This window comes from Coffea arabica, chromosome 2c (assembly GCF_036785885.1).
Source record: "Coffea arabica cultivar ET-39 chromosome 2c, Coffea Arabica ET-39 HiFi, whole genome shotgun sequence".
Classification (NCBI taxonomy): Eukaryota; Viridiplantae; Streptophyta; class Magnoliopsida; order Gentianales; family Rubiaceae; genus Coffea; species Coffea arabica.
In genome coordinates, this window is record NC_092312.1 from 5,317,889 (window position 1) to 5,342,533 (window position 24,645).

At 37.8% G+C, this 24,645-nt stretch overlaps 3 protein-coding genes across 3 annotated transcripts; all 3 read left to right on the forward strand.

Moving 5' to 3' along the window:
- Positions 1–6,281, forward strand: LOC113725382 (uncharacterized). Its single transcript, XM_027248526.2, has 7 exons — positions 1–758; positions 1,655–2,501; positions 2,798–3,077; positions 4,110–4,217; positions 4,337–4,615; positions 4,799–4,942; positions 5,715–6,281. Exons 1-7 carry the CDS (start codon positions 440–442, stop codon positions 5,895–5,897), a joined length of 2,160 nt encoding a protein of 719 aa, XP_027104327.1. The 5' UTR covers positions 1–439; the 3' UTR covers positions 5,898–6,281.
- A 3,527-nt stretch (positions 6,282–9,808) lies between these two features.
- LOC113725383 (uncharacterized) lies at positions 9,809–15,572 on the forward strand. The gene is made up of 6 exons (XM_027248528.2): positions 9,809–10,574; positions 11,604–11,732; positions 11,824–11,944; positions 12,130–12,211; positions 14,877–15,030; positions 15,125–15,572. Exons 1-6 carry the CDS (start codon positions 10,260–10,262, stop codon positions 15,278–15,280), a joined length of 957 nt encoding a protein of 318 aa, XP_027104329.1. The 5' UTR covers positions 9,809–10,259; the 3' UTR covers positions 15,281–15,572.
- A 5,347-nt stretch (positions 15,573–20,919) lies between these two features.
- Positions 20,920–23,753, forward strand: LOC113725384 (putative serine/threonine-protein kinase-like protein CCR3). The gene has a single exon (XM_027248529.2). The coding sequence runs from the start codon at positions 21,096–21,098 to the stop codon at positions 23,517–23,519; it is 2,424 nt and encodes an 807-aa protein (XP_027104330.1). The 5' UTR covers positions 20,920–21,095; the 3' UTR covers positions 23,520–23,753.
- The last annotated feature ends 892 nt before the right edge of the window (positions 23,754–24,645 follow it).

Genomic DNA, 24,645 nt, shown 5'->3' on the forward strand with positions numbered 1-24,645 from the left:
ACCTAGAATAGATCAAAATTCCAAATGTCAAACACAAGTTCTTCCTGTTTCACTGCACCCGGGACCCACAGGACAGGACCGAAATCTCCATCATCTTACTTTACTTTTCAAAGTTGGTACCAGGTCCAGGACATTATTAGATTGATAAATCACAAATCCTCCTTTTCTGGCTTTCCACTCTAACTCAACTCTTCTGCTCCAGTTTAAAGCCATTTACAGCAGAATCAAACCCAAACAGATGAATTCCGACCGCCTCCAGCTTTTGAGTCTTTACTCCTCACTCCTTCACGCAGTTCCCATGCATTCTCATTTGCTTTCCCACTGCCAACGGAAAAGCTACTATGTCACCTCGGATTACTATTAGCAGCAGTATAATTTTTTTTTTTTTTAGTTTTGTCCCTTTTTTATTCCCTTTTGTTTAAATTTTAGTTCTACTGGTATGGCAGTTTCTGACATTGAAGCTGTGGTTGAATTCTTGAGGAAAAATGGATTTTCAGAGTCTGAATCAGCTCTTATGGAGGATATTTGTGACAAATCCCAACTGGGATCCTCGGATTTTCAGAGATTTTTGTTCCCAATGGTGCCTCCACTTCCCCCGGTTAAAATTCCGGCCCCCGCAGCTAGGTGGTTGCCTCTGGTCCCTGGTGGAGGCGATGCTGATGATGGTGGTGGTCATCAGCTGAGTTCTCCTTCTTCTGATGATGATGACGAGGAGTTTGTCAGCTTGGCTTCTTCTACTACTGAATTGTGTTCTTCAGGTAGTGATTCTAATTTTTTAACTGCTGCCAGTGATCTTGTGGATTTTCCTTTCTCTGACTTATTATAAAGTTCTTGTTAATTTTGCCATGTATAATTTTATTGTTTCTCTTTTTATCTTGATATGTGTTGTCTGTTTTATTTGGGAACCGGGATCTTTGGGAGAATTTTGTCTTTTTTTTTTTTTGTGTAATTTAGTTAGCTTTTAAATCGATTATTAGCTTTTAATAGTCTCGTTCTTGTTTTCTCCATTAATTGATTGAAGAATAATTTTTGTTCAGTAGTTGACAGCTAGATTGCTCCTTGCGTTGTTCCCTCTGCATTTTGGAGTTTTTCTTCATTCCCTTTCCTCCTCTCTCGCTGAACTAAGTATGTGGAAAAATTTATGTCTTGCTCCGTCAATTATGTACTGTAGTCATTAAAGCAAAAGCATACCAAATTAGGCAATGAAATCATGCGTTTCTGCAGTCTAATCAAGGACTTTAGGTAAATTCCCAATTTGATTTTTCATTGCTACATGAGAGGGAGTATTTTCTTGCTTGTGTTTCCTCTTATAACTTCGCAACATCCACTGAACTCCTCCTTTTAAGTTTAAAAATTTTTCTCCAGTTCTGCTTGGCTATCCAGTGCAATTAATGCAGCATTATGTAGCTGGTGTCTATTTTTTTCTTTTCTAAATCAGCATTTTGTTCCCTGGCATTTGTATGTTGACCCGAGCTTTATATTATCATGCAAGTCAGAGGTCTCATGAGCCCTGAACACCAAAAACCTGTGACTATTGCTATTCTTTCCTAAGAAATGGTGGTTCCTTTTTCTTCTGGGAAGGGGTGTGGATGTGAAGGTAGAAATGGTGAATATTTGGAGATCGTATCTGATGCATGCTTTTTTCCTTTTGCAGACTTCACAAATCCATACGGGATTCATACTACCACAAGGCCAAGTTCTCAAGCTTCATCTGATGGGATGTCTCAATTTGGTACTGCACGAGATTATCATGAGTTTGATATGCAAAATGACTTATACTGGTACAAAGAGAAAGATGAAGACTATGCTATGCCTCCCCTCTTTGGGATCTCAGACTTTGATGCTGACCCAAGCGAGGATAAGTTTGTCATGACTGTAGAGACAGGGAAGCACAGGGAGAATGAGCTTCGTCTGAACCATATATCTGAAGGGTTTCAATCTGAAAGTAGCAGTCATTACTATGATAGACAATGGCCAATAAACTCAAAGGAGAGTGGGGAAAATGAGGTTATTAAAGATTATTATGATTTGGAAAGAAATATACAACTTGAAGAAAATTTTAAGAAGGGAGAGGAAGGTTGCATGGGTTATCAATGTTCAGGCACGCTTTGTGCTTGCTGTGGTGGAGCAGGGGCAAATCATATTGAGGATCCTGCAGATTTTGGAATTCTTAATCTTAGTCCTAGTCAAGAGGCATCTATTGGATGTGATGCAAACTGTTCTGTCAAGAATAACACAAACTATTCTGTGAAGAGTAGCTCTATGAATGGCTGGGTTGGAGAACTGAAAAGTAGTGATGACTTTCAAACTCACATCATTGAGGAAGATTACCACCTGGGTGAAATCGAATCTAGGAATCATGAAATGGATGGAAAAATCTGTGACCCTGATCCCTCGGCTGATGAAGAGATTGGCGCCCCTTCTGATGAGCTTCTGATGTATGAGACTAAGGAAGATGATTATGAAGTATTCAGTCTGAGAATCATACACAGGAAAAACAGGTTTGTAAGTCCTTCATTTTTTTTTTTCTAGATTTTGTCTTTGTCCCCGGATATTGATGCTGAGCTTGCATACTCTGTGTTTCTCACTTTGATGATGAAGTGCTAATCCAATGTGAGAAATGACATAATGTAGACTTATTCAGCTAGTACAAAAAGCACTTGCATTCTGTATTAGTCCTTAATTGAATCGATTTTTCTAATTTTAGTTTCCCGGTCCTGTAATGGTTGTTATAGTTTGTCTTGTGCAGGGTTGAATTGTAGCAAACAGTAGTACTCATTTGTTATGCCATCCACAGGACTGGATTCGAAGAAAACAAGGACTTTCCCATTGTTCTAAATAGTATTGTAGCTGGTAGATATTATATCACTGAGTACCTTGGTTCAGCCGCTTTCAGTAAGGTTGCTCAGGCACATGATCTTCATACTGGAATGGATGTTTGCTTGAAGATCATAAAAAATGATAAGGACTTCTTTGATCAGAGCTTAGATGAAATTAAACTTCTGAAGTTTGTAAACAAGCACGATCCTGGTGATGAGCACCATATATTGCGCCTTTATGATTACTTCTACCATCAGGTGTGCATCAAAGACAGTTTCTCAGTATTCTTACTTTCTTAGAATCTTGTTAGATTTATTTACTAGCAGTTTTTCTCTGATAAGGCATGGCAGATTAACAAAAATGTCTCTCCCTTTCCTTTACTCATCTCTGTAGTGATAAATCAGTATGAGTTTTCATCTATTCTTAGATACTCATAAGAGGGATTTTCGGCATGTATTTTGCCTTTTATGTGGTCAAATAAAGAAGTTTTCCCTTACAGTTCAACATTTATATTTCAAAATCGCTAAACACAAGTGTTATGAGTTGTTCACTTTTTTCCTACCTCCAGAGATAAACAAAATGATGTTTAGTTGATCCTCCATGCGCCAGCTTTGATATTTACATGGTCCATAACCATTGAATTCATGGTCTATATTTGTGTAGTGCTTACAGACATGATTTAACATCTTTGTCCAGTTGATCTGCTTCACCTTATCTGTTTGTCTTTCTTAAATAGGTAGACTTCCTCCCGCATTATATGCTCAAAACCTATTTGGATTTTTTGAGGTCATAAATAAAAGACTTCTGATAATTAATCATCTGGTAACATCGCAGTTGGCAACCTTGATTTTCATAGTTGGATCTTTTCTTTAAAAGTTGAGATTTTTTATGTTCTGACCTTATGGAAGCAGTTTATGCTCCATCATACTACCAAAGGGCTATCACATTTAAGAACTTGTCTCCTGAAAAGTCTCTCAAGGGGTTAGATGTCAACTATTAATTTAGTGCAAAAACAGACAATAAGTTACCTAAAGAATGGGGTTTTCCGATAAGCTGTTCAGCTTTTGTTATTAAATCATAATCAAGAGCTCAGATAGTACTTCCTTTTGGCTAGTTTAGTTAAGCTCTTTCAACGCCCAAAACACGTCTTTACCGGTCTTTTTTTCCTACCACACACTGTCAGTCATGCATTTAGCTAAAATTTGAAAATACATCTATCATTCATTTTAAATGAAGCTATCTCAATGGTTCTTTTTGGTTCTTATTATCCTCTTTGTGATTACCTACAGGAACATCTATTCATTGTATGTGAACTTCTACGAGCAAACTTGTACGAGTTCCAGAAATTTAACCGAGAATCTGGTGGAGAGCCATATTTTACATTGAGCAGACTGCAGGTTTGTTTTATTAGAGCTATAATTTGAACTGATTCAACTATCAGTGAACTTCTTTTCAGAGGATATTTTTTAAGCTGAGTTGGAGAAATCCCAAAATGAATATTTTCCAATTTTTACAGGGCATTGCTCGGCAATGTTTGGTGGCATTAGAGTATTTGCATGGCTTGGGAGTAATCCACTGTGATCTGAAGCCTGAAAATATTCTTATTAAAAGTTATCGAAGATGTGAGATAAAAGTCATTGATCTTGGAAGCAGTTGCTTTCAGACGGATAACTTGTCCCTATATGTTCAGTCTCGTTCTTATAGGGCTCCTGAAGTCATCCTGGGGCTATCATATGACCAGAAGATTGATCTTTGGTCACTTGGTTGCATACTGGCCGAGTTATATTCTGGGGAGGTATTTGTTTGATTCTTATTTTATCTGTTTGGCTGCATTTTGTACGTTATGTGGTATGCTCAGAGTGGGTCAGCAAGGAAATTTCTTTTACTTTATTCTGAAACTTTCGAATTCTTTTCCTTCTGACTGAGAATTGGATTGAGTTTTGTGCACTTGTTCCTCACAGCATAACTGTTTTCCCAGGTGCTTTTCCCGAATGAAGCATTAGCATTGTTGCTTGCACGTATTATAACAGTGCTTGGTCCTATTGACATCGACATGTTACAGCGGGGACAGGAGACACACAAATATTTTACGAAAGAATATGACCTTTACTATATAAACGAGGTTTGTTATTTGCAATGCTATCTCCATCTACATTGTCATGTGTTACCCTTGCAAATTATTGAAGTTTATAGTCTCACTGAACTTTGTCCAGATTTCTAGATTAGGCCTGTTAGACTAGTGCCCCTTAATCTAGGGGTGGAGGAAGAGACCTTAGAACAGATAATACATCCTCATTCTTTCAGTTTCAGAGGAACTTTATGAAACATCATCTTCTGTTTGCGCTAGATTGCGATCCAAGAAGTCTTTGAGATGCAAATCTTTGTACCTATTAGAAAAGTGGTTCTTTTTTTTTTTTTTTTGAAAAAAAAGGGCTTTATACTTTTCAGGTATAGAGAAGCCTAGGTATGATGAGGTCAAGTTCCATGTCAAACTTGTGACTTGTACAGGACAACATAACAGTTACACGGAAAAGAAACAAAGCTGCATATAGTTTGTGGTGCAGTAAAGTAGTTTAGGTATTGCCCTACAAGAACATAGATTTTATTCCATCTTCTCCCATCTTAGGAACCCAGTTAACACAAGTAAGGGCGGTCACTCAATGTGGAGACAACAAATTAAAAGTATGGTTCTAAGCATGTTTTCAGTCCTATCAGTTGGTCAATGGTGGATCATACAAGTCTTTGACCATAGAAGTCTTTGATGAACGATATGTGGTCAAAGACTTCTATTATCCGTCATTGACAGATAGGATTGCTTGAAACATTGATTATTCATTTTTCCCCTAACTTTCTTCTAAAACTTGTTCTGACTTTGCATATTGACGTGGTCGTAGGAGACTAATCAATTGGAATACATAATTGCTGAGGAGTCATCGTCATTGGAGCATCATCTGCAAATTTCTGACCCTCTATTTTTAAATTTCATAAGCAAATTGCTTGAGATTAATCCTGAGAGGAGGCCAACAGCAAGGGAAGCATTGGGCCACCCCTGGCTGTCTCAAGACCTGTCATCCTAGTCCCTGTCCCGAGTCCTGAAATAGTTGGTCATTTATCTCTTGCTTGTATCTTTACTCAGCACAAAAGGCTCACTTCACTTACTCTGATTGGGTCCGTAAATATGTGGTTGCATTTCCAATTTGTATAGCGGGTGTTGGGCATTAGTGGTTTTGCTTGGTTCCTTGGGAGTCTTTGCTTAAAAAGGCTGCAGGGAATTGCTTTTGGGGAACGGCAAGGTGTTGATATTCTTTTTTAGATCCTGTAGTTTCTCATGCATAGATCATACTGTCAAAGCTACAAAGGATTTTGATGTTCATAATGTATTCATCCACAGCTTGTTAGATTTGTATACTATATCTTCAGCAAATAAGAGTGCGCTGGATTGAATGGCATTGGCAACTGAATTCCCACTTTTTTGTTGGATTAGTTGTGACCTTATTGTTTGTGGAGTGAACTTGAAAGTAAAAGTCAAGCTACTGCTGGAGGCACTTGTGGTTAAAAATCAGAATGGCTGTATCTAAGTTGGTTCTGCATTAATTATGAAGAACTGAAGCTGCAATAAACAAATAGCAGAACAAATCTCTTGCCAAGATTTTACGAATGCTGTTTTATATATATATATATACATGTGATGTTTTCACAGTGGTATAACTATTTTTGGGACGGCTTATGACTTTTCGAAGACGCAAATAATTAAAGAACCAACGGGGGTATCTGTTTCAAAAGAACGTTGTAGATCGAGATCCCAAGCACGAAGACAATTTGATTTGAGGAATGCCCAAAAACCCATTATTTGGAGAACAATTTGTTGAAGTAAGGCTGTGTGCCCGACATTTTAACAACACGTTTCTGTAGTTTACTGTTTGGAAGTTGGGGCGGCGATTGAATCTGAAGTTTGCAGTACCAGGCAGCCGTACCAAGGACGTAGAATTATTATTCATATCTCCAATGATTTTCGGAACCTTTCTTTGAAATTTGAATTGAAACATTCCTATTCATGATTACATATTCTAAGTTTGGTAAAAGTCAACGTTGCCTCTTTTTTTTTTTTTTTTTTTTTGGAGTCGGCTTCAAACTTTAAAAGAAAATAGGGGCCACTTGAGGGTCAAGGTTCTCCTAATCACGCAATTATTATCCCAACCAATTAAATTGGATAAAAAGTAAACATGCCAGTATTACAAAATTAGAATAGGCTTCTAATTGACAAATGTAATCATATGACGCCTGTAGTGTTACTATCCAAAACTGTTTCAGTTATTTTACCACAGACTTTATTTATTTATTTTTTGTGTAAGTGGAAGGACTCGAACTCGAGATCTCTTGCTTACATTCCCTCCCCCCGTACCATCCAACCCAACTCTTCCCCTCCCCCTTTTTTTTTAGTGTAAGCGGAAGGATTCAGACCCGAGACCTCTTGCTTATACTCCCTCTCCCGTACCATAGACAACGAATAGCTGATCAGTTAAGATTGTGTAATAGAGTTAGGGATGTAAACTGGTCTAATTAAGTTAAACATTTTAGTGTTTAAATTTGTTTGATTATTTTAATGAATATGAAACTCTGTTTAAGCTTGGTTTCTTTATTTATTGAATCTAGCTCGAACGAATTTTTATCGAGTCAAACTTGAATTTAAGTTCTAGTTGATTGAAATTTTTACAATATAATATCCAATTTAATACTAATCAAACTAAGCTGGAATCGAGCTTGAAAGTTGATAGAATATAAAATTATGTTCAAATTTATCTTTGACTAGTTGGCGGATCAAGTTTAAATGAACTCTTATCCAATCGAGTTCAATTCGAGTATTTAGTAGTTTTGTTCATCTTTCAATTCTAAATAGAGTTAATCCCCCATTCTTTCTCCTCACTTCCTAAATCTCACTTTTTTCTGCTTAAGGGAAAAAAAATATTGGGTGATAGAGGAGTTAAAAGTAATTAAAGACAAACAAGAAGTAATTGGTGCAAGAATACAATGATGGGCACGCTTTAACGTGACTGTTTTTAGAATTGGTGCACATTGAAGTGTTGACTACGTGCATAATGACTTGCATTGTTTGACCACATTTTTGCATTAACGCACAGTAGTGCTGAGAACTTAAATATTACAAATTTCACAGTTTCTAGAAATGAAAATAAGTTTTATTTCTTCTTCAAGCTACAAAGTACAATTGCTGCTCATACAACAATTGAGTTTTTCTAACGAATGCTCAATCAGTATTCTCTAACACACCTAAATTATACTCAACCTACCAAGTAAATGCACATTACTTTATTAATTATTACCACTCATTATATCTATACATACTTTTTTTAATTAACTTCCCTTCTCTAAAAATTCAGCACCTCAACTGAATATCCAATGGACAAACATTCATTGGACAGATCCTCGACAATTGCAAGTAAGCCGGATAAATGGACTTGTAATTAGAGGAAAGTATTTGTGCTGCTAGTAAGCAGACAGTCTTCTTTTTTGACCTACAATTGTAACAACGACTGCTAGTGCTAGTACTACTTCTTCTTCTTCCGGGATGCCCCATCAAACAAGTTTGCCGTAAAAGAAGAACAGAAAACGAAGCGAATTGTCAGAGAAAAAAGGGTGCATATATCAGATGCAGTAAATGCTAGTAGTGAATGCTGAAATGATAGAGTTCTGTTTTACCGGGTGCAGGTGCGCTCACGCGCGATTCGTTGCATCCTGAGGCAAGTAAACGATAGTAGTGCCTGTTTTTTGGGGGCTGGGGATCTTTAAAATTCTGAAATAGCCTCGGTTATGGGAGGAGGCAGGGACAAAACAAAACCCTCCAACGATGGAAAGATTGTCCCTTCTCTTCTCCTCTTATTGGCGGATGCAGTCCCTGACTCCGCCTTTTTTTTAACTTTTTCTCAGACGCCTCTTTTTTATCGTCAAGCGCGTGAGCTCAAATGATTTTTTCCTGATTCTGAAAATATTTTGTCCTTTTCTTTTTAAATTAGTTCCAATTGAAAGGTAGGGGGCTACAATTACTTGTATTTTCGTTTTTACTTCCTTGACTCAAAGTAATTTACTTAACATTTAGATGATCCCTTTTCGATTGTTTATCGGACCCAAAATTTAAAAAAAACACTCTTTTCAATGGAAAAAGTAGGGCTGCAAACGAATCGAGACGAACCGGCAATTTTCAAGCTCGAACTCGACTCGAATCAAGTTGAGCCGAACTCGAGCTCGAGCTCGAAAAAAATAAAAAATAATTATTTTATTTTAAAAAAATAAATAAAATAATATTTTTTTCTTAATAAATAATAAAATATTAAGGATATATACGTAATTTTACTATGAAAATAAAAAATAAAAAAATAATATACGTAATTTTATTATTAAATAAAAAAATATAAAAAAAATATATATATATATATATATATATATATATACTCAAGCTCGCGAGCCTAACGAGCTTAATATTCTGAGCTCGAGTCAAACTGGAGCTCGACTTGAGCTTGACTCGAGCGACTTGTGAGCGACTCGATTCGTTTGCAGCCCTAGGAGAAAGGGACAAAACAAGATCATAATTCCATATGCTATACTTTTCCAACTTCTATTAAAAGTCCATATGCTTGGTCCTTGTCAACAACCAAACAATCTGTCCAGTAAGAAGCAAAGTATTACTTGAGTGCTAATTTAAGAAGAAACCAGCGATGAAAACTCTTCACTTGCACGTGTGACTAAACAAAGCGGGCAATTTTAAATTAATGAAAACGAGAAATAGTAGTGCAAATTAATAGCATAAATGTGAAACAGGGTCGAAGAAATTATTCGTAATTCAAGTCCTCAAATTTGACTAGTGTAATTCATGAGAATTAAATTCATTCAAATAATTAAATATAAATCCTGCAAAAGTCATCCTATTAAAACATAAATTTGATCGGACAAGAACTCAAATTTAATGATGCAAAACACGAACACAATTTTGAGGATGTTTAAGGATTCAAAACTAACCAACTGCTGGATTGCAGTTGAAGAACGGAAAAGAAAGAAAATTTTAAAAGAATCAAGGAGTGCTAAAACGAATCGACTACTACTGGCATAGAACTGAAACATCCAAGCTCCTTGTCCTTTTTCATCCCCCCAAGACACCCTCCCCAAACGCGTGCCATTAACTCTCCCATTTTCCCTTTCTTTTTTTCCTTTTCTCTCTCTCAATCAACACCACAACCACTTCGTCGAGGCACCACCTTGACCACAACTCCGTCGGCACCTGCGCCACCACTGAAAATTATGGACTGAATTCCCAAAACTCCTCACCACACTTCTTATAAGACCCATATATAAACTCCTACTTAACTGGAAAAATAAGATACTAAATATCAAAGAACAAAAATCAGTGAGTCAAAACTCAAAAGCCTTGTATGATGGCGGAGCTGGCTCAATCCGCCGACGTCTACGCGCCGAAGACTATACAAGTTTGGAGAGCACTATTAAACTGGCTGGCTTTCTTCTTCCAGATCTTCGTTCAGATCATCAGAGGCACGCCGTCGCTGACTCAGGTCCTGTCTTACGTTGGCCTGCGCCACTCCTCTCTTCTCTCTTCTTCATCGCCTCAGTTCAAGCCTTTACCTGTCGTCGAGTTACAGGAGCCTGAGCATCCTCCTCCTCCCCTTTCTTCCGCCGTTCAAATTACATCCGGCGCCACCTCTGATGGTGGACTTCTCGATAAGCTCACGGTAGATTCATACTAGTTCCATTTTGTGACTTGAGAACTTCAATGCATTTAATATGGAAGATATATATATATATATATATATATATATATATATATATATATATATATATAGGTGTTTTAGGAATTTTTAGTGTGATCTTTCTCTGGGGATTTATGGTAATTTTGCCTAATTCTTGTGTGAGCGAAGTTAGTTATTACTGTTGGTTGGTCTGGAGCATGATATTTTTATTGTGTTGGGGATGAAATAGTTAACACTTTGCAGAGTTCTTACTGGATCTTTTAAATCTATCATTTGTTTCGGCTGACCTCTTTTTACAATCCTGATGAGGCACAACATGCATGAATTCAGAAAGAGATGCCTTTGTGTTTGAGCTTGGAGTTTGTAGAAACACTTGCGTAAATGGGGTGAAAGTAGAGTTATTCTTGAGAGCTGTTTCTAAGTAAAACCAAAGATTGGATTTTGTGGACTGGAAAAAAGCAGCCCTGAGATTTTTTTTTTTAAGTAAAATTTTCCCTAATCTGGAACCTGAAAGGGTATAAATAATTATACTCCTTATATTTTCCTGCTGTTGTCTGCTGTAGAGTTGTTGACTTTCTTAGCAGATATTTCTTTACAGTCTTTGCCTTTCAGTAAGAGTTTCTGTGCAGTTGTGATGGATGCTGTTTTCAGTAAGTGCAATAGGGAGACGTGGTAAATGCTGTATTACTATATGTTTTCTGTACTTATTTTGAGAAATTTCAATCGCCATGTTAAGATGGTTGCTATGGGAATATACATATCGAGAAAAGGGAGGATGTATGAGTTGTTCTTGTTGCTGGAAACCAAGATAGGAGAATTGAACTTTGAGCTTGGTCTGAATAATTATGCACACTATTTGTGACTTCTTGAGACTTGTATTTGAATAAGAATAGATGTTCGAGGAAAAACTGAGTCAAAGATTATTCCAGTTGAATGGTTGTGTGAATTACCTAGATTTTTCTTGCTTTCGGAGGACCTTAGGTGGCTCAAGCTATGAACTTCTGGTTGCAGGTGGTTCTGGACTTGGATGAAACTCTAGTTTGTGCATATGAGACATCTAGTCTGCCTTCTATGATACGTAGTCAAGCCACTGAGGCTGGGTTAAACTGGTTTGAACTGGAATGCGTATCTTCCGATAAGGTGATCGTGCATGTTCAATTCACACTAAAATAATTCAGAGCAAAATATCTGAGGTGAATGTATCTCATTTTGGTTATGCTTTGATTTCAAGGAAATTGAAGGCAAGCCTAAGATTAACTATGTGACGGTGTTTGAGCGTCCTGGATTGCATGAATTTCTCAAACAACTCAGTGAATTTGCCAACCTTGTATTATTTACTGCTGGCCTTGAAGGTTTGTTCAATACAGGGCAATTTCTTTGATTTTCTATGCTTTACTCTCCTTTTCCAGTTAAATCCTTTTTTTACTGTTTTGGGGATTTTTTTTTTTGGGGGGGGGGGGGTTATTATTGTTGTAGTTGATTGCATTTATATATATAGTTGCTTAAATTAACAGTGCTTTGTGCTTGCACCTTGCAGGGTATGCTAGGCCTCTTGTAGACAGAATAGATGCTGAAAATAGGTTTAGTCTCAGACTTTATCGACCGTCAACCATTAGCACGTAAGTGTAGTAGTGATCTCATTCGACGTGTCTTGGGTAATATGTTTATTATATTATCTTGGGTTAAAGTTACATTAATTTATATGGGAAGAACTTTTGATTGTTCTTAAATCTACTAGTTATACTTGAGAGTCAAGTTGATGTCTGCACATATGTTTGGAAGTATCAAAACAAGTTGACTTCTGTATATATGTTTGGAAGTATCAAAAAAGTAATATAAGAGACTTTTACTCTTCTGGGAAGAAAGAGTTAAAAACTTACTGGAGGAAAAGAAAATGAAGAAGAAAGAAATTACTAAAGCTAAGAACACATATCTAGCTGGCAAAGAAAAAAGAGACCAAAAAAAAATCTGGCTATATATTGTGGGATATCCATCCAGGCTTAGTACAAAACGAGTACTCTTATATCAGTCACTGCAGATGTTCTATCACTCAAAAATAGATGTGTTTTGGTTTTTATCTTGAAAACATTGAATTCTTTCTGATTGATAAAACTCATGATTCATGGTTTAATTGTTACTTGATGCATGATATTTGGGCTATTACAATGCCATACCATGAAGCTTCTTTTAAAATTGCCCTGGAGGTTTCACCTTTAGACATCAAGCTTGTTAATGTAACATGAAACAGTGTATCTTGGACCTCTTTGGTGAACTCCTCTTGGTTTTCTTCTCAAACTAGTGGAATCAATGCTGTGGTTATAATCCTCGACCACTAGTTATTAAGTTTTCTGTTCTTGACTGTTAACTCTTTGGGAGAGAGGTCCTCTTCCACTTTGAGCTTTTGGATGAATTCCATATGGGTGCTTGATGTAGCTGTTGTGATTCATAGGTCATAATAAGGTTGAGTTACATTGAAAGTTAACCATTTAACAGAAGACCTAATTGGGCTAACATATCATGGTCAAAGATGACCTAGCACTATTTCTTTTCCTTCGGAAAGTCACATCAAATGTGGATGACGGCCCAAGATAAAATAGCTTTACATTTTGAATCAAAGTACGCGTCTACGGTTTGATATTGGCACCAGATTTTCTCTGTAAGAGACGTCATGTAAACCATAGGTCTGTGACCAGGATAATGTGCTCATTGATCAGTGGTTAAATATAGGGTAAAGAACACTCAAATTGGGATAAGGTATTCTCTCTGTTTTGGAGCTTGTTTAACTGGTGAATTGTTGGGAGTTAGTATATTGTTGGGATAACGGTATTCTTTCTGTTTTGAAGTCCTTTGACCTTATTGATATAAAAATGTCTGGTGGACATTGTAAGAGATGAACAATTACAGGAAAATGGTCATGTAGGAAGAATGGTTTCTGTGCTTCGAGCTGTTTTTGCAATTACCAGACCCCATAGTTTTCGTGATTATTGTTATTTAGATTTCTTGTTTTCTGTTTAATTGCATAATTACTTTCTAGTATTGGTGAGGTTAATTTTGATCATCATTTAGAGATTTATATTACATTCTTAAAATTTGATGGAACTGGAATATTCAAGGACAAAGCAGCTGAGCTATTTCCAGAACATGTTGTCAAGATATATTGTAAGTCAGCCCAAATTTTTTATGAATTGAGCAGATTTTGGTGATTATATATTGAACTAAAGAAAAATGGTAATAATGGTGGCTCAGAAACTGTCACTGCTCTGATGCATATACACATCTACTTGAGGGGGTCGACTGAGTTTCCTTGGAGCTATAAATTTCAGATTTCCCTGATTTCTGAAGTGTGGGGAATGGATATTCAAGCATTTTGTGTAAAAGCAATTAAACATTTTGCATTTGCAGTTACTTCTCCCTCCCCTTCCATTTAAAGAATTTTGAGCTAAAATCCTTGTGTGGGCACTCGCATGTCACGTGTGTTAATACATACTAGAGACATGATGTTGTGAGTTTGTATGGATCTTAGTTAGCTCACAGTTCATTAGTCTGCTGTATGTAGGGATGACATCAGGTAACATTAAGCTATGTCAATTTTATTTTATCTTCTTTGATTTTATATTATTTTAGCACTTGTGTTTGGGTGTTAGAGAGTTCTAGTTTTTCGGGTAGTAATTGTCTCCTCCAATGAGAATCCACAGAGCACTGAGAGGTCAGTGATTTGTCGATAGATATGGAAGATCTATCTTGATATGGAGCAAGCCTGATGGTGAAAGTTACTATTCTTTGCAGGTCAACATTCTTAAGCGAAGTTCACTAAGCCGATAGTTGACAAGAAATAGAGCATGGTTTTTGGGGGCAGTCATTATTTTTCTCTAGCTAAGATTTTTTGGCATGGTAACACAACTATTCGAAAAAGTTCTTGAAGCAAATTTCGATGGTATCTATCTTACTGTGCCACCATTATTGTATGAACAATGTATTGGACTAAGTTGACCAGTTTGAGAGTCCTCGTTCATGTTCTGCTTGATGCTCAAACGACTTCAGACGCTCTTTTATTAAGGAATTAAAAGAATATTAGTAGCTTTCTGATTTCATTTATTATTTGGTGCAAGTATTCTATCAACAAGAAAATGCTTTACATGGGGGGAATTGCTACTAGTACATTCGGGATATTGGTTGGTTAAAAGTTTGGATCTTCTTGTTGAGGATCCATAGTGTATTCATGCTTTTTTGCTGATGTTGAAGATTGATCGTGTTTTCATGTTTTGGATGCTGGATATGTTGCAGGGAATATAGAGAGCATGTGAAGGATTTGTCATGTGTATCAAAGGATTTGTGTCGAATGGTTATCGTTGATAACAATCCATTCAGTTTCTTGTTGCAACCACTAAATGGTATTCCATGCATACCATTTTCAGCAGGGCAACCGCAGGATGAACAGGTACCATTGATTACAGTAGTTGGATAAAAACTTTTGTCAAACTATGTCCACTGGGTGAGACGCACGCTAATTTAAACATGCACATGCTCATCAGCTTTTGGAAGTTATCCTTCCACTTCTCAAGCACCTTTCTCAGCAGAAGGATGTAAGGCCAGTGCTGTATGAAAGGTTTCATATGCCTGAATGGTTTCAAAGACATGGGATTCCTGCATCTTGGTGGGCAAACTATGAAGGCATTGTTAAAAATTGAGATAGTTTATTATTCCTGGATGCACCTGGAAAGTAACTCTTTTAGAAGGGCAACATCTCTTCCCACGAAGAGTGAAGTTTTGTATAGCAGCATTTTGTGCAGAGCAGCAGCTTCGAATTTTTCACAGCCGCTTCACAGAGGTGTCTCCAACGGATGATGCACATACTGCGATTCTGGAAACTAAGATTCTTGTGTAACTCTGGTCATAGCTTTCAATTCATGTGGCATCTAATGTACTCGTCAGATGTTGTACACTGTATTCTAGGCAATAATTATTTGCATGTTAGCAGTATTCTTCTGTACAGAACCTATCATTGGATGCTACTTTTAGTTGTCAAGAGTTGTTTATTTAGTACAAGTTAGCTTGTGCCGTTGAAACCAGATTATTGTTGCATCCTCACTTAGTCTTGCAGAGATGTAATTCATCATCTGTCTGCTTGCCAACTCGATTAGTAATAGAAGGATGCATCCAATGCATTTTGGTATGCCTAACTCGTCTGTTCGCTTTATGGGAAAGGTCAGGTAGACATTGAAGAATGCCATGTTTGCTGCATGATTAAAAACTTTTTCACCAAGTCAAGAGGAATAAGGATAGATTTTCTGGACATCGGCAAATTGTGAAATGATGATATCAAATCGATTTAAAGAAAGTTTCAGACGAGAAACTGGTGTCATTAGTCGCCCGGCTTCCATGTTTCGATAATCACCATACATCTTCAGTTTTCCGTCCCAGAAAAGTACATCATTTCTTGAAGAAACGTAAACTGATGGATTTCTGCCTGGAGTTGAGGGTTGCCAGCTAAATACCGAGCAAATGAAGAAGTGGTATGCAGCAAGAAAACAGCCCAACGTGACCTGGTGATCCCCGGTACAGATAGCTAGGCTATTGGGCAATAGGCTCGTGATCAACAATAACTGAGGATAAGGATTTGCCAAAGAGTCCGACATCATGATTGTGTCTCAAACCCAGACTATCACAAAATGGTTGATTAACCTTTCTACAACAGCCCCATGTTCCTTCCTAAAAGCCCTTCATGTTCAGCCAGAATCGAAAGCATGGACCAATACATTGTTCAAGAACTTCTAACACGCTTTTGTTTTACTAATCATGTTTAGGTGGACCCCAACAGAGCGCTGGCCTGTTATTAAAGTCGGCAAATTAACAGAACATTCCATATTTCTTTAATTCAAGATCATAATCTGTTTCGTAAGCACGTCTGAACAATCTAATCTGTCACCCTCAAAAAAAAATCTAATCTGTTCAAGAAGGGAAGTTTCTTTGATTTTTGAAACATCCCAGATCATCGCGAGGTAAGAACAGAATCCCAGGCAGATAGTTTTTTATCGACACAATTTTTTAAGTTGAAAAATGAAATAGCTTTATGCATTGTCATCTAAAAATCATGGTACAGCTGCAATAACCTGTCAATGTTGTTCTTGAAGAAGTTTCTCTCTCACATGAACTACGAAGGCATCAAATAATTATGGTTATGGTGGTTAGTCTCATGGTTTGTATATAATAGAAGCCCAATTGAGTTGTTAAAAGAAGCAAATATGACTAATCGAGCAGGGATGATTGCCATAAAAGGCAAGTCTGTCCTATGCTAATTGGAATTGGTGACTAGTTGATGAAGAATGAGCATCGGAAAAAAAAGAAAAAAGAAAGCTTGATTCATGTTTTAGTATTCCAATGGTCAACACGGAAGATAAAATGATGAAAAAAGAAACGTCCAATGTACATCATTTGCTTTTCAGATCAGGAACTCAATTATTTTCTGATTCAATGCATATTTTAAGAAACCGAAAAGCAGAAAGGTTAGAAGACATAAAAGAGCAAGGGTCATAACCAACTGCTCCAACAACTCGAAGTTGCATACTTCTCAGAGTTGTATTCCAGCAAGAAAGCATACATAATTTGACCCCATTTGCATTTTAACACTGCTGTTCCAAGAAAGCCTCCAAGGAGCATATAGCCACCACGAATGTTCTTTGTTGTGATCCTTTTTTCTTCCGTCTCTTTGATTTTCTATGGTGTGCCAGATCTAATTAAATTATTTCCCTGAAATTGCTGCATGGCACGTACTACCAATTAACACTCCATTTGTTTGAAGCCCTGCTTTTATTTAGGAAGTTAGCCTTCTTTTATTTTCCCCAGAAGCCCGGGTCGGGTGGCATTGAAAAAAAGAACAACCCACAGGAATGAGGAGGAAGGCTTTTTGTGCTTGGGAGGTCTAGCAAATTTCAGTCATGAAATTCAAAAGCAAAGGACAGGAGCAGTTGTATGGATCCTCAAGAGTTCTGGATTAAGAATTACCTTTTTCTTTGACGACGATTGATTGGATCCCTAAGGGTCAAATTTGCTCCCCTAGTTGAATATTAGCGAAGATTAGAGTATACATTGAACTATTTGCTGTTCAGGTTCTTGATAGTGAAAGAATTCACTCCAGTATTTCTATCTTTGACTTATTTTATTCTCTTTTATCCTTATAATTGAAATTGAAAGGGTAGCATTAATTATCCTCACAAAATTTTTACTTTCAACCTACAAATATGTGAAGCTATAATCTATATATTTTCTTACATAAACAAAAATTCAAATTAAGACAATTATTATTATTTTGAGAAAGGATAACACTGTCGATTACCTTAATGCATGTAGTCTAAAAGCCAAAGAAAACAATCATAGATGTGGTCTCAGACTTCATACACGGCAAAGACCATAGATGGCAAATGGACAGCAAAATGATTGGTTCCATGGCATCGCAAATAAAGCTAGAGGCAATTGAATTTGAGCCCCCTTTGTAGTTGCTCCATCCCCCATATATGTGCTAATTGTTATTGTTTTTCAGGCAATTGGGTGGAACGGGCCATTTGCTGATTTTAACACTAACTGTTGTACTCAATCGGGCACGCTAGGAGCAGTGGTGGGTAGCCGGTACTCCTTCTCTTCCCCTAAACACCATACTCCACTTGGAACATGAACTTGGCTCCTACCAAAGAATTTAAGTCCTGGTGGGTGTCACTTGCCACAATATATGTGATTTCATCAGCTCAAATCTATACGGATGCGTAGTGCACCGTCTAGTTCGATTTCGATTGTGACTCAATTCTCGTCGATTCTCTCGTTGATTCAGTTGGACCCTTCTTTAAATTAGATTAAAATAGAAGTAGAGAATAAATAAATAACGAATGATAAAAAAAAAAAAAAAAAAAAAAGAACCTGGTTCCTTATTAAAGTGGAGAGCACTTATTTTGGAATGACAATAAATGATTTTCACTTTTTTTTTGGAATTTAACCTGAATTTTCGACGAGTGGAAGAATACAAACACCAAAAGGAAACTGCGAAAAAAGCTTGAAGAAGAAATATATTTACTTGTAATTCCATGTTGATTTGTTGAATTGGTTTCTCAGTAGGAGTAATACGCAGCCTTCTTTCGGACGTTCGTGTTGATTTCTCAAGTCTTGAGTCATGCAATTCAATTTCAATTCGTTAGCCATCTTTCTCATTTTCCCCGGAGAAACGTTCCAAGAAATTCCTCTTCATCGGCTGTTTCCATTTGCCAATGACCCGATCAAAGGAGATGAAATGTAATCCACTGGCTTGCTGGAGTTTCCTAGAAAATCCAGTGCACCTTTTCTTCCTGTTATCTTTCAGCTGTCCCTCTCAAACTTTTTGCCCCTCTCTCCCCTCCCCCCACTCCCACCCCTTTTTTTTATTGTTGCAGGGATAACTTTTTTATTACTTAATTTATCATATTTAACAGGGAGGGGTGTCTAAAGAACCGTTATATAGATTCGGCTAGATTAAAGAGGTATTTTGATACTTTTTTTAAAAAAAAAATTCACAGTAGATGAGATTCCTGATCTACTACACAAAGAGGGATTTAATCCCTGTTTGATAACCGCTAAGCCAAAACTTAGCAGTTCTCCCACCCCTTTTTAAAAGCAACATTCTTTCGATTTGCCGGAAGACCATTTACATTCATTTAGAGTCTATACACAATTACTTAATCAACATTTAATCACGTAATAAATATTAGGATTTTATTTGAGTAAATCTTATATATACTAACGGTGTATACACTATCACGGTTGGATATACGACACATATGCAAAATTTGAGTTTTAAATTCAAATTCAGATTGTGTATTATGCATTTAACGGTAAAAGTGTATACACTGTCAGTGTATAGAAGATTTATCCATTTTGAGTAAATCTTATATACACTGACTATGTATACACTATTATAGTTGGATATATGACACATACGTAAATTTTAAGTTTCGAATTCAAATTCGAATTATCTATCATACATCTAACGGTGAAAATGTGTACACTGTCAGTGTATAGAAGATTGACCCATTTTGAGTAAATCTCGTATACACTAACAATATATATACTATCACGATTGGATATACGACATATATGTAACATTTGAGTTTCAAATTCAAATTCGGATTACATTCAACAGTCAAAGATATATTTTGTAAAAGATGCACCAAATTTAAGCTTGTTTCTTTTAGCAGCCACAAAGCTGAGGCTATCTATATTCACTTTTAATTTTTAGGCATGAAGCTCATGTTACATCAGGGCTGAGACCATGCAAAGAAACTCGTGTTATTTGAATTTGACCGCTTAGTTCCTTACATTTGAATTTCAACTTTAGTAAGTATAACAGCCCATCATTTATGTTCTAACTTAAGCCCGTATTAAATCATTGAAAACCCCCCAATTAACGACACACCCTAAAATTGGTCAATATTTTACTTTGATTTCTGCGAAGTTACAATGCAACACACCATAAAGTGAAAAGATAAACAACGCGGGCCTGTAACACTGACCAGTGACCGCCACCTAAGCCGGAATAGTATTTACAAGGTAGTTACAATTGGAAATATTTTTTTTGATTGTATTTTTTACACTTGGGAATTTCGTATGACTGCAAGGCTATTGTATTTTTTTACATCATACGTGTTGAGATATGCCAATTTCTCTACAAATTTTTTTAGATTGTTTTTGATATTAGAATAATTTAGTTAGTAGAAGAATACATCTTGTTATCAGGATATATGTTTTTCAAAGATCATATTGGTTTTCTAACAAAATATTTTAGTTAAGATTTGCTAGTAGAAAATTATGTTTTGTTGAGATTTTATAGGATAATTATTAGTTAGATGTTTTGTTAATTTATTTGATGTAATCACTATAGATAGTAAGTTGATGAATGAATAACATAAGTTCATTTTCCAGCTTCATACAAGTTTCTTATAAGTCATTTTTTTGCAACACTAATAAATACTTTTTTTTTTACAAGTTTCATACAAGATTATTTTTCTAAAAATTTTTTTTTTGTGTACATTAACTTCATACTACATAAATACAAATACTTTTGTAAACGCACGTCAAATATACCACACCAATAACATCTAATACCAATCATAATTACCTCAAATCCATTTACTAAAACCGTTGCGAAGAACGCACATGCCTACGTGGAAGCCCCTAACTTGTCTCTCGTATCGCACATGAGTTTCAGCAATGTGGACCCACATGCACACGTGTCCGAATAACAATGCAGTTCTCGTACAACATGAAACACAGCTTAACATTTTCCCCCTCAGAATTTTATGCAGTTGAACAAAGAGCCCCTTCCAGTCTAAAAAACAGAGTAGTGTAGCAACAATTGTCTAAGCTTTTGCAATTCCGGCCTCTCTCTCTAGGCCTCCCACCAAGTCCCATCCCCTCTCTCTCTCTCTCTCTCTGCCAAAAAAAAAAAAAATGAGGTGGGACTGGAGGGCCTTAACCACCCTTTAGATGAGTCCCCCACCTTCCGCCGCCACCATCGCCACCGCCATCATCATAACTACCAGCCTTATATTCACCGTCACCAACCCACCTCCCTCAGCCTATGCACTCGGAGGCTCCGCCACCACGGTGGCCGTCAGCTATGGCTCGGCCACCACCATCTGTACCTTACTCGCCGACCAACCCACCCAGCAAATTCAATGCTGGAGGGACGGCCAGGTTTTCCTATCCATCTACGCCCCCACCGTTTCTTTCGACTCCATCGCTGGCGGTCTTGACACCGTCTGCGCTGTCCGCTCCGGCGGATACAGCCTCCTGTGCTGGAATGTTCCTAACTTCACCCCCAAAAGACTCTACCTCGGGTCTTCAACCTTGTTAACAAGCGTTACAATTGGGGATACTCAAATTTGCGCCTTAACAAACGGTACTACTAACGTCAGTTGTTGGCGCGGGGAGTCTTATTCAGCAAGTTCGCCAAATGGGACGTCGAGTTTCCGTTCAATTTCATCTGGGCTGGGCTTTTCTTGTGGAGTTGTGGGGAATAATAGTAGGGTTGCTTGTTGGGGTAGTAATACAAACACGGCTATTCTAGCTTCAAAGATAGAAACACAGTTTGCAAATATGTCGATGAAGAACATATTTGCAGGTGGACAGCATGCTTGCGGGATGAATACAGGTGGAGTGGTTATTTGCAGAGGGAATAACGACAGTGGTCAGTTAAATGTGCCCGCTAATTTCGGGTACGAGTACAATGCCTTAGCTCTTGGTGCAAATCATACCTGTGCTATTAGGTCACTAAACCACACAGTTGTTTGTTGGGGAGGAGGTGGAGAATTTTCTAGCAGTGTTACGGAAGATACCTCATTTGAGTCAATTGTAGCGGGGTTGGATTTTACTTGTGGATTAGTTACGAGTAATTTTTCAGTGATTTGTTGGGGGCCCGGATGGCCTAATAACTTGAATCCTGCAGGCGTCGGGCTTCCATTGCAGAGGACTCTTCCGGGGCCATGTGTTCGTAGCATTTGTAGATGTGGTATATATCCTCAATCTCAAACACTCTGCTCTGGTAATGGTAATATTTGTGGGCCTTGTGATATTAAAAATTTAGCGCCACAGCCACAACCGTTAGGTCCATCACCATCGCCGCCTCCGCCTTCAATTGGTCCGTCACCGTCCTCGCCCTCTAAAGCGCTGAGGAGGGGTTTATTGGCCTTTGCCATCGTTGGATCAGTTGGGTGTTTTGCTGGGATTTGTACCGTAGTTTATTGCTGGTGGACTGGTGTTTGTTTTGGGAAAAAGAAAATTCATAATTCAGTGCAACCTACTATTAGTGCTGCTGGTGCTCCGCAGCAATCAAACAGTAGTCCACCCTCAAGATCATCCACTCTTAGGCGGCAAGGATCACGCCTGATGAGGCGACAGAGGAGCGGAACATCGTCAAAACATGCGGACAGGGCAGAGGAGTTTTTGTTTCAAGACCTTGCTGCGGCCACCAACAATTTCTCCATGGAGAACAAGATTGGTGCTGGGAGCTTTGGGGTTGTTTACAAAGGCAAATTACTGGATGGGCGCGAGGTTGCGATTAAACGGAGCGAGACAGGTCCAAGAACGAAGAAATTCCAAGAGAAAGAGAGCGCATTTGAATCAGAATTAGCATTCCTGTCGCGGCTTCATCACAAGCATTTGGTTAGGCTCGTGGGGTTTTGCGAGGAGAGGGATGAAAGGCTTTTGGTTTACGAGTACATGAAAAATGGCGCGCTTTATGATCATTTGCACGACAGGGACAATGTGGAGAAGAGCAGCAGCGTGGTGAATTCTTGGAAAATGAGGATAAAGATTTCACTGGACGCTGCTCGGGGCATCGAGTACCTTCACAACTACGCAGTTCCACCCATAATTCACAGAGATATCAAGTCATCCAACATATTGATCGATGCAAATTGGACCGCCAGAGTCTCTGATTTCGGATTATCACTAATGGGTCCAGAGTCGGAGCAACATTTTAGGCCGACCAAGGCAGCTGGCACAGTAGGCTACATTGATCCAGAGTACTTCGGTCTAAATGTATTGACAGCAAAGAGTGATGTGTATGGTCTTGGGGTGGTATTATTAGAACTCTTGACGGGGAAGAGGGCTATTTTTAAAGCAGGCGAAAACGATGGTGCACCAATGAGCGTGGTGGATTATGCAGTACCGGCAATTATGGCCGGGGAATTGACCAAGATTGTGGACCCGAGGGTCGGGCCACCGGAGCTCAACGAAGCGGAGGCGGTGGAGCTGGTGGCGTACACCGCAATGCATTGTGTGAATTTGGAAGGCAAAGATAGGCCGACCATGACCGATATCGTTGCTAATTTGGAACGAGCATTGGCTCTGTGCGACGATAGTCATGGCAGCATATCAAGTGGTCCAATATCCATTGTTTCAGATTGAACTCAAAAACAACTCCAGGTCGCAAAATTTTCAGTTTTTTCTATTTATTCTTTTCTTTTTTTCCCCCCGGTCATTAGTAAGCAATTGATGTGGGGATTCTTTGTTTTGGAGTGTAAAGAGTAGGATATTTGTTCTAACATGGGACGTAGCCTAGAATTTTATGAACGCTGACGAGCAAATAGAAACAGCACCATGATTTATAATTTATTTTCATGGAACAGCTACACTACTGTATATCCTCAATTTCTTTTCTGTCTAGCTAAATGCTCATGTATGGGCTTTTTTTTTTTTTTTTTTGGGTAATTTGGACTTGGTCAGCCTTAGAGGGGGCTTTTTATCCAAGGTTTTTATGGTTTCACAAATGTCCTTAAATAAATATTAGTATATTAGAACATGGGATGATATGTATATATATATATAAAACAAAAGAAGTCTAAAACCGTAACAAAAGTGGTCCAGCGGGGCATTTAAAACTTGCACGTTGGGCTAATTTACTTCCTACTGAGAATTGACTTTGAAAATTCCATTAAAAGCGGTCAATTAAAATCAAGTAGTCGCTCCAGATGATGACACCTGTAGGGCGGGCTCTCCTGTATCCTCCTCCCAAGGCGGACCCACCCTGAGTTGTTTTGTCCTCCTCTTCCTCCTGCACTGCACGTTGAGTTTCTATCGACTGTCTCCCAGGAAATGTGAACTCTTGCTGGCTGTGTTGCTGCTCTGGCGCCGCCGCCTGCAAAACATGTTTACTCGGTCCTCCTAAGTTTTTTAGTAGAACTTCCAAATGTTCGAGATATTTTAATTTTAATTTTTATATGCACCAAGATTTCAAGATAACCAGTGCAGTGCACGGAGGGATGGATTAAGTGATACGATAAAAAGAGATTATAAATGAGACATTTCGAATTCAAAGCTTTTCATTTAAATAATAATAAAAAAAAGTCGGACATGAAAATAACTAGTACATGACGTCTGTATTAGTACTGTCTAATGTTCATTTGGTAATTTATTGGATACCTTTCTTTTTATGAATTGTTAGTTTACACTAATAGCTAGTACATGATGTCCGTATTAGCACGTTTGTCATTCATTTAGCAATTTGTTATGGATAATTTTTTTTTTTATAAAT